The following is a 10,590-nucleotide window of genomic DNA, read 5'->3' as shown; positions in this document are numbered from 1 at the left end:
CCCTCTGTTGGACTTTAGTATAATAGCAGAACAGACATGATACAGCCTCGGCTTTCACTCACTTTTGGGACTCATTGAGTTTTTCTCTGAGGGCCGTAAAAAGCCCGTGTGTGTTCTCGGTGGTTCTCCTCGCTGGCTGAGGAGCAGCTGTGGGAGCAGGACGGGCTGGTTAGAGGAGGACAGAGGATCAGCCAGAGGAGGAGGAGGAGGAAGATGACGTCAGCAGTCATCAAGACAGTAAACCTGGGATCTTTTCCAGGATTGTGTCCAAACACATTTTATCCAATCAAAAGTCGTTCAAATCTGAATCCTTCAGACCAGGATTTGACTCTGATCAAGAAGATCTGTTGTTAAAAGTGAGACTTAACTTTTTCTGAGTCACCAAAGTCAGCCACCATCCCTCCTCATCATAGTCCAACAAGAACCTTCTTGATTATCAGTGACTGATCAGTGCAAAAAGATGATACATGTCAGCTTTGAAAATGATGAAGGCACCTTTAACAGAGATACTGGTTGACTGTTTTCTCCCTCATGATAATTCAATTCAATTTTATTTGTATAGCACCAAATCATAATATACATTAGACAGTCTGGACAGAGTCAAACAAAATGAGACATTATCATCATATAACTTTATTTTATTTTATTGAACAGTTTATATTCAAATGAAACCATCTGAGAAAGTGAAATGGGAAATGTGTTGACGTTACTTCTTTAACTGTGCATTGTATTTCATAAAGTTATCATCAGTTTTTTTTTAAAATGTAAAATCTTAATCTGACAAACATCAGGTTACTCAGTCTGTCCAATAAATATATTGGACTAAAAAGAACAACCTTTCCCTCAGAAATGTACTGCAGCAGAAGTATAAAGTGGAACGATATAGAAATACTGAATTATGTTTAAACCATATTTGAGCACAGCACATGTTATTTAACATGTCATTGTTACATTTCACCACTGGACTGGTGTGTCCGTTTATGGTGCCAATATAAAAAAAAACTAAAAAATACTGTCCAGATGATGTTACCTATGAAATAAACAAACAAAAAAATAACATGCCCCTTTATGGCTGAAATGAGTATTACAAAAAGAAACACCTGGAAAATCCACTTTTTTTCACTTGTTTCTCGTTGCTTCCATATGATACGGTTAATAATCACACATTTTTCAACGTATAAAAATATTTGAGTTTTCAGTATTTGTGAGTTATCATTAATCATCAGTAAATGTGTAACTGATTCTAGCTTTATTTATTATTTATATTCATATTCCCATCCCAGTTTGAGGTACTATGAGTTAGAGGTATTAATAGCACAAGCAAATGTGAATAAAGTTATGACAGAAAAAGTGAGACACAGAGAAAATAAAAGACAAAGAGGTGAAGAATCGACAGTGAGAGTAAAAAAGTTGCGGAGACATTTCAGGCATCAGGTCACATGACTCTACCTGTTCTCTGCAGAAAACCACTTGCATAGGTCCAATACTTCTTGAGCCAGGCAGCACGTCAGGTGTGGGACGCAGTGAAATGTGTGTGTGTGTAGTGAGCGTTGAAAACCAAAAAAACAACCAACAGCAAGAACATTCAGGAGCTCAGCTGTCCAGGGAGAGAGAGCGAGAAGGTGCAGAGGCCGAGCTTTTATGCCCTTCCTCACAGTTGTAGTCACTCAGCCATCTGGAGTAGGTGGGGTCTCCCAGGAACCCGGTAACTAGGCACTGCAAACCAAAACAGGAGACCAGAGCATAGAACAACAAGCAGGAACACACACACACAGGAGACGGGTCAAACACCTGCAAGGAAAGACAGCCAGCCAGGAAAACACATACGGCCCTGGGCCGTATGATACAGGTTTGCTTTTTTCTCCCTCATGCTAAGCTAAGCTAAATTTGTCTGGAAGCCGAAGTAATATTCATGTGACTGCAAACACAGTCCCAGATGAACATGTGTTGTTTTTCTCTTCATCCCACTTATCTTCACATGAAGCTGCTGCACTTTTGCTACAGGAAAACAACATTGAGACTCTTTTAGCTGAATAATACACATCAAAGTGTTGATCTTTAACACCCCACATGAGATCATCTCATGAGTGTCAGGTTTCTGGATTCAGTTCCTCACGGAGCTCAAAGACGTTTTCAGGAGCTGAAAGATCAGAAACACACTGTTAGTGTGAAGCTGTGTAAAACCCACTCATCCAGCTCTGAACTTTATAAACAGTAAATACAGGAAACTGTCTTCAGAAAGTTCATCTACAGAATCATTTGAAATCATTTTAATCTAAAGCATGAACAGTGAGTGAGATCATGTGAAACAGAATAAAATAAGTTTTACTTACGAGATGGAGGGTGTTTGGCTGAAATCAAAGAAAAGACAAATTGTTTCAGTTACAGTTGTAAATGACAGGATGTTTTTCATCACCTTATCCTCAGTGAATATGATCCCCTCCTCTACTCACTCAAACTTAAAGTAAATCAGTTTGACTCTTCTATCAGCTCTTAATTTATTTCTATTCTTGTGGGAACATGACAAAGTGTATGTTTCATGTATTGTGAGTCTCTGGTTGTGTTGACTACAGTATGTTCTACCAGTGGAAACAGACAATAAAGACAATAAAGACACTTCTCTCCCACATCATCATGGTACAGTCATGTTATCATGAGTCTGAGTCTCACACAGCTTCCTGCTTCAAACTGATGCTTGATTCTGGATAAAAGCATCAACTCAAAGACTAAAACCAAAGGATTACAACAGTCATTAAAGAAGGTAATGTTTCTATTTTTCTCTCTCACCTTTCTTCTTTCTGTAAACCATGAATCCAGTGACAGCGATGAGGATGAGAGTGAGGACAACCACTGCAGCGATGATGGAGACGGTGATGTCACTGGGCTTCTCTGGTCAACAAAAACGTAACACAATCTCAGACCAGTACAGTTAAAGCAGGACAGAACACAACAGTATCATCCACCCATCAAGCTATTTTGTTGTCCTGCAAAAATAAATAAATAAATAAATAAATAAATAAATAAATAAATATAAAATAAAATAAAATAAAATAAAATAAAATAAAATAAAATAAAATAAAATAAAATAAAATAAAGGAAAAAAGGAAAATTAAATGTGTATTAATCACCCTCACCCTTTCCATTCCCTTTTTTTTTTTCAAACAAACCACAGACATTCAGTCACATTCAACAACTGCTGATCTCACTCTTACCTGAGTTGCTCCTGATCACTGCTTTGTCCAGTTTGGTGATGATCTCCTCCTTCACACCAGAGAGCAGAAACACACAGTCGTATCTCCCCCAGTCTTCAGGTTTGACTGATGAAAGTTTCAGATCAACTCTCATCTGGAAGCTTCCATCATGGTTGGGGAGGATCTCTCCTTGGTCCACGTCCTCATGAAGATCCTCTCCATCTTTCCTCCAGAGCATCAGAGCTCTGTCAGGGTAGAAACCTGTAGCGTGGCAGCTGACTGGAGAGGAGGGAGACTTCTGGAGGAGAGACACTGAGGGAGGGTCTGGAGAGAGAGAGAGAGAGAGAGAGAGAGAGAGACGAATATGGGTCGTATCAGACTGAGAGGAGAGATGATACAATGGTAATTCAGTCTGAGTAGTCTGTGTGAATATTGTTGTGTTCATGAAACTACATCAGGTCATGTGATCCTACCTGTTCTCAGCAGAGAGCTCCTCCCATAGTTCAAACTCTTCTTCAGCCACTCAGGACAAATCTGAGTGAAGAAGAACTTATTTTCTTTCATTCTCGCTGTGTCAGCATCCCATCTGTGTTTGGTGATGACAGCCTCTGGTTTTGGAGCGATCCATGTCAAAGTCTTCAGATCAAATAACAGGAAATCTTCTCCATCATAACCAAACTGATTAAAACCAACTACTTCTTCAGTCTCATCGTCCCATTCACAGCCACTCATCCTCTGTAAAATGTGGACACCTGAGACAGAGACAGACAACAACAACGATGTACAGATGATATCTCCACTGGATTACCTTCCTTATTACCTTATTACACTTATCACCTTATCACCTGAAAACTGTGCATTGTCTTGTGGTGCTCATGATTAAAGAGCAGATGATCTCTGCTAAATATGAATATTAAAACAAAACAATTTAATAAGGTTGTTATTAAACCAAAGTCTATGTGTTAAATCTACTGAATCACCAACTGGTCAAAGTGGGAAGTTTCTGAACTTCAGGGACTCTGAAAACTCTGAAAACACCAGTTAGGTTTTATTTTGAATCAAGTACTTTCTCCCACTCTCCTGTTTCCTGATCATTATGTTGAGGCCCTGCAGAGTCACTTTACTTTGCAACACAACACTTAAGCAGTAAGAAGTGAAATATATCACAAACTGTACTTACCTCCACTTTGGTTGAAGCGCTGCTTCAAGCTATAAATATTGGCTTTGAAGAACTTGGGTAGATCCTCAAAACACTCTTCAGTGTACCACTGTAGCTGGTCAGGGTTTTCATTGAGCATTTTTTTAACCCAGTCCTCTTTTAGTTCTAGTGAGCTGGTGTTGGCGTCACAATAACCTGCCTGCAGACCATCAATCATTCCAACAGCCACAGCCTCAGGGAAGTTTGGGACTCCAGCAGATACAGTGGAGAAATACTTCAGGGTGTGTTTCACTGTGGGACAAACAAGGTTTTCATTATAAATATATGTTCTTGATGAACTTTAATGTATTTTCAAAATGTTGCAACCGCCCTCAGTCAAAACTGAAACTACATTTTGTGACACAGGAGCAAAATGCAGAGCTGAGTAGAAAGTGAAAGAGTGAAATAAAACTTTAAACAGTGATCCTACCTGCTGAAGAGACGTGACAGAGAAGAAGCAACAAAAACAACTTTGTCATCTTTGTTGTTTCTGTCAGTCTATTGGATAAATCTGGGTCCACGCCGTTGTGCAGAAGTTACAGGCCTTTGCCACTTTATCATATGGCTCCAAACACCGCACACCGAGCTCCCACAAACGTTAGGCCAATAACCCGCACACAGGTCGTTTTTGTTTCCGTTACTGGGAATTTCAAAATAAAAGTAATACATAAGGCAGTATTATCAAACATTACAATCTTGTTTTGATGAAGACAAAGAAAAGATCGATGTCTCCGCTGCTTGATGATCCTCCTGCTTCCTCTCGGAGGAAGGTGTCACATGTACAGAGACGTCACCGTCAAGTGCGGGAGAGGATGAACTGGTTTCAGACTCAGACTCATCAGATTTATCACAGAGAGGAAGTGAGGTTCCTGACTATGTTTCTGGTTGTTTCTGATGAGCTGACAAACACAACATTGAAGCACAGACGGACAGAAATCACCCTGCAGCTGTTCAGTTCTGCAGAATAACAAATCAAAATGATTCCGCCTCTTCACTGACTGTTCTGTAGAATAACAAACTTTATTACATCAGCAGACTGACACCATCAAACTGAAGTCTGCATCTCAAGCTGAGTCTCCAGTATCTCCCATTTCATTTCTATTAAAAGACCATCCAGCTTTACTGACTGTTCTGTGTGACAAGTCAGTAAATACAATAAATAAATGGTTCTTCCAGCCACTAAATGTGAGAACAGAAGCTTTGTGGCCACTGATTCTGTGATGAGGACAGAACCAGAGACGTCTCCAGACTGGACTCTACCCTCAACAGCAGCTTGACATCCTGTCCATGAGTCTCACAGAGAAGTGACAGAGATTCATCTTCAGAGTTTGATCCTCGTACTCAGCACTCCTGACTTTAAACCTGCTGCTGTGAGTTAAAGTTAGAAACTGGTCAAACAGGGTTTTTTTTCCAAGAACATGGACTTGAGAAAAAAGATAAATTAAAAAAAAATTTTTAAACTTTATTGAAAAGTGAAACATCAGCAGAAAAAGAAAGAGAAATACTTTTGATGTTTGATTGATCCTGTAGATGACCAGTTCTCCTGTTCAATGATTTTTTTGAATCAATCAATCAAACTTTATTTGTAGAGCACTTTTCATACAAACAGTGTAGCACAAAGTTAAATAATCACACATTTTTTCAAATATAAAAATATTTGAGTTATCAGTATTTGTGAGTTATCATTAATCATCAGTCAATGTGTAACTGATTCTAGTTTAATTTATTATTTATATTCATATTCCCATCCCAGTTTGAGGTACTATGAGTTAGAGGTATTAATAGCACAAGCAAATGTGAATAAAGTTTTGACAGAAAAAGTGAGACGCAGAGAAAATAAAAGACAAAGAGGTGAAGAATCGACAGTGAGAGTAAAAAAGTTGCGGAGACATTTCAGGCATCAGGTCACATGACTCTACCTGTTCTCTGCAGAAAACCACTTGCATAGGTCAAATACTTCTTGAGCCAGCCAATATGGTGATTGGCACTGATCCAGAACCCGCATACACCTCAAAGTGTTTCTTTTTCTGCCACAGAAAAAATCAATTGGTGACACTTGAGCTTATGAGAGAAAAAACAGACTGGATTGTCAATGCCTCCATCCCCTTCCTGCAACAGTACAGCTCCTGCACTAATGCCACTGGCATCCACCTGAATTTTAAAGGGCTTCTCAAAGTTTGGAGCTGAAAGCACAGGAGAGCAACAGAGCAAATTCTTTTACGGCAACAAGAATAGCTTGACAATGGGGAGGCCACAGAAATGCAGCCTTTTTACTCAAAAGGTTTGTCAGTGGGACTACCTCAGAAGAGAAATTTGGGCAAAACCCCCGGTAATACCCCACCAAATCCCAAAACCTCCCCAACTTGTTCTTTGTTGTTGGCACAGGGTATCTATCAGCCTCAACTTCAGCCCTCACTGGTCGTACTTTCCCCTGGCCCACAACTTTCCCCAGATACATCACTGTGGCCTTAGCAAATTCACACTTTGACAAGTTAATTGTCATATTAGCTGCAACCAGACGACCAAACAAAGCCTTGAGATGCTGAACATGACTGTCCCAAGGGTCACCGAACACAACCACATCATCCAGATATGCAGTACATCCCAAAGTCCCTGCAAAACCTTGTTCATGAGACATTGACGTGGCTGGAGCATTCCGCAACCCAAATGGCATGACATTGTAAGAAAAAAGTCCTCCAGGTGTTATGAAAGTACAGATTTCTTTTGCTCTTTGTGTCAGTGGTACCTGCCAATACCCCTTAAAAGGTCCAGCTTTGTAACAAACCTTGCACTCCCTACATCATCCACACAATCTTCAATACAAGGCATCAAAAAACAATCTGGTTTAGAGATTGTGTTGACTTTTCTGACATCTATACAAAATCTGTCAGAACCATCATATTCAGAAACCAGCAAACATGGTGAAGCCCAGATGGATGATGTTGGCTCTGCTATACCGCATTCAATCATGTACTTTACCTCCTTGTTCGTGTGTTATCGCTTCTCCAAAGGAACACGATAGAAGCGCTGCTTAATTAGTTTGGCATCCCCAACATCTATGTCATGCTGCACAAGGTGAGTACGTGATGGAGTGTCTGAGAACAGTTAGAGGTGAGAATTAATCAACTGAATCAAATCTGTTGGCTGAGCCTCTGACAGATAACTCAATTGAGCCTCCAAGTTTTTCAAATAAGATGAGTTATTCAGCTTTCCTAGAAGACTCTGTTCTGATGGAACCACAAAGTCTTCAGATGGTACCATGACAGGCTCAGGAACTGCCATCCCAACTTGTACTTAAGACACTTTCATTGATGCAGCAGAACTACTCTCCTCCTCTTTCACACTTTCTCCTGTCAGGTGTATGGATAAGATAATCACAGTCAGACATACATCTCTTAACTGTGTATGGCCCACTAAACTTTGCCTGAAAAGGAGGGCAACAATGCCAACACTTGATCACCTGGCTCAAACTGGCGAGACTCAGCCTTACAATAAAAAAGGTTCTTCATCTTCCCTTGCGCCACTCCCAGCTTCCTTTAGGCAGTTGCACAGGCAGTATACAAACGGCAACGAAAGTCATTAACATCACTCAAAATGTTGTCTGGTGGATCCTCATTTTTCCAGTGGTCCTTTAAAACTGCCAATGGACCATGAACGGCGTGCCCAAAATCCAATTCATTTGTTGTGAATCCTGTACTTTCCTGACCAACGTCCCGCACTGCAAGCAACAACCAGGGAACACCATCTTCCCAATCCTGAAACAGCTCAGTACAATATGATTGCAACATTGACTTCAAAGTTTGGTGGAACCTCTCCAGAGCTCCTTGTGACTCTGGGTAATAAGCACTTGAGATATTGTGCATCACTTGAAGCAGCTTCTGCACCTGCGCAAAAGTATGAGACATGAAGTTACTCCCCTGGACTGTGTGTATCACTTTTGGAATTCCAAAAATGGATATAAAGCTAGTTAGGGCTTTCAGGACAGGCTTGACTTTGGAGCGTAAAGGAAACGCTGCTGGATAACTAGTACTCTTACACATTACAGTCAATAAACAACTGCTACCATTTTACTCTGGACCAACACAATCAACAAGCAAATACTCAAATGGATTCTCCACCACTGGAATTGGACATAAAGGAGCTGGCTTAAACTTCTGGTTTGGCTTGCCAGTCAGCTCCCCTTTCCCGTGACACATTCTACAGTAGCTGAGACATCCCACTTCAATCGAGGCCAGAAGAAATGACGAAGCACCCGATCACAGGCCTTCTTAACCCCCAAGTGACCAACAGTGCCATCATGTGAAATACTCAACACCGATTTCCTGAATTTGGAGGGCACCACCACATGAGTCACTTAGTCTATCTCCACCCCATCAACCACACATGTCCACTTTCTCAGCAGCACACCTTCCTGTAGACAGTACCCATTGTCCAACTCTTGTACTCTTTCAATAGGACAAACCATGTCAAATAAAGGTGTCAGCATGGGATCTACCACCTGTTCTGCAACCAGCTCTTCCCTGCTGATAGATGGCAAAGGGCAAGGATACAGTAGAGCCTGACCCTGGACTTTCTCAGCACCCTCACTTTGGGATGACAATGGGGAATCAGATTGTGTAGATTTCCCATTCTTCCCTGAGCTCGATTTTCAGTGCACTTTGGCGATGCTGTCAATACAAGTGGTGGTGCGACATCTTTCCAAATTCTTGCCCAAGCCAAGTCATTACCCAGGATAACGTCTGCCCCCTCCATGGGCAATGAACTGCACACCCCCATGACCACTTCACCATTAACCAGGTCTGAAAACAGGTTAAGGCAGTGCAATGGCACAAACAAGGGAACCAAGCTAATGCCAAGCACTGGAGCTGTTTCACCCATGTCTGTCTTAGATGAAAAAGGTAACCTTTCAAAAATGAAACTGAGTTGCCCCTTTCAGCCAGCACATGACTCAGCGTTGACAACACTGGGGCCACAAGACCAGCAGATTTCACATACACACTGGACCCACTCGACCTTTGTTCAGATTTAGACAATGGACAACCCCCTTTCCAGTGACCTTTGTTTTACATGAATGGCACACTCTATTTGGATCCAACTTCCCATCTGTGCCTGGAACACAGAACACAGGGCATGAGAAACCTGAGCCCCAAGAAATTTGCCTGGATCCACCCTCACATTTTTTTGGAATACAATTTATACTATACCTACACCGTTCTGAGCCACCAGCATGAGTCTACACATACTCGTCTGCTAGAACTGCAGCTGCTGAAGCAGTCTTGACCTTGCTCTCATTAATATACAAAGCAATATGGTGTGGAACAGAGTTTACAAATTGCTCCAACACAATCAGATTACACAGGTCATCATACTTATCTACCTCAGAGGCAGAACAGCAGCATACAAAATGTGCCAAAATCTCATGTGCAAACTCTACAAGAGTTTGTCTGTCACCCTTCTTCCAGCTTCCGAACCTTTGCCTATATGCCTCTGGAACCAGCTCATATGCCTTTAGCATTGCAGCTTTCACTTTGGCATAATTCATGCTATCCACAGGACTAAGAGCAGAATATGCCTCCTGTGCCTTACCTGTGAACACACACTGCAACATTAAGGTTCTGTCAACATCAGGCCACCCCCTGGCATCTGCAACCCATTCAAACAAAGAAAAGAATGTGTCAGGATCCTTTTCAACAAGCGCAAATTGCCAGCAACATCAAAACCAGACCCATTTATTACCACTTGCCCTGACACACCAGTACCCAAGACTGATTCACCAGCTTTCCCTTCTCTTACCAACTCCAATTTTAACTGCTCAAGCCTTATCTTCTCCCTTTTAAAAGCCACCTGTACCTCTGCTTCCCTTGCTTTCTGTGCCTGCTCTATCTTCAGCCTTTCATGCTCCAACTGAAATTGCAACCTCTCCCTTTCCATTTGAGCCTTCTCAGACCCCTGTTCTGTTCAGGTTTCAAAACACCCCCCCCCCCGACGCTGCCAACTTCTCTGCAGTCATCCTCAATTCAGCTTTTTTAGGTATCAAATCAGGTTTTTCCCAACTAAAGTGTACAGCTAAGTCAAGAAAATCCGCTTTTGCAAATTGAGACAATGTGCTATGTGCAGACCGCTCCAAGAACTCAGCAACCAACAGATTTTTATGTTCGGCTGAAAAAAAAACCCTAACCCAACCTGAGACAAAACCCTGCT

The 10,590-nt window shown here is 41.4% G+C and overlaps 1 protein-coding gene across 1 annotated transcript; it reads right to left on the bottom strand.

Annotated features, from left to right (window-relative positions):
• Positions 1 to 620: 620 nt before the first annotated feature.
• LOC139633867 (major histocompatibility complex class I-related gene protein-like) lies at positions 621 to 5,786 on the bottom strand. Its single transcript, XM_071499885.1, has 7 exons — positions 4,820 to 5,786; positions 4,372 to 4,641; positions 3,665 to 3,943; positions 3,213 to 3,515; positions 2,788 to 2,889; positions 2,334 to 2,351; positions 621 to 2,140 (listed from the first exon to the last, which is right to left on the bottom strand). The coding sequence occupies exons 1-7, from the start codon at positions 4,866 to 4,868 to the stop codon at positions 2,091 to 2,093; spliced, it is 1,071 nt and encodes a 356-aa protein (XP_071355986.1). The 5' UTR covers positions 4,869 to 5,786; the 3' UTR covers positions 621 to 2,090.
• Between the last annotated feature and the right edge of the window lie 4,804 nt (positions 5,787 to 10,590).

The sequence above is a fragment of the Trachinotus anak genome, unplaced genomic scaffold, assembly GCF_046630095.1.
Source record: "Trachinotus anak isolate AG129_WGS33_773 ecotype Australia unplaced genomic scaffold, CSIRO_AGI_Tana_v1 ptg000016l, whole genome shotgun sequence".
Taxonomy (NCBI): Eukaryota; Metazoa; Chordata; class Actinopteri; order Carangiformes; family Carangidae; genus Trachinotus; species Trachinotus anak.
This window is presented reverse-complemented; position numbering and strand designations above follow the sequence as displayed.

Bases quoted from the DNA above. Each gene is read 5' to 3' on its own strand.
- LOC139633867 (XM_071499885.1), bottom strand. From the start codon at position 4,868: ATGACAAAGTTGTTTTTGTTGCTTCTTCTCTGTCACGTCTCTTCAGCA. The intron at 4,642-4,819 runs GTAGGATCACTG...TTTGTCCCACAG, and splicing joins CTGTCACGTCTCTTCAGCAG to TGAAACACACCCTGAAGTAT. The intron at 2,890-3,212 runs GTAAGAGTGAGA...TTTGTTGACCAG, and splicing joins AGTGATCAGGAGCAACTCAG to AGAAGCCCAGTGACATCACC.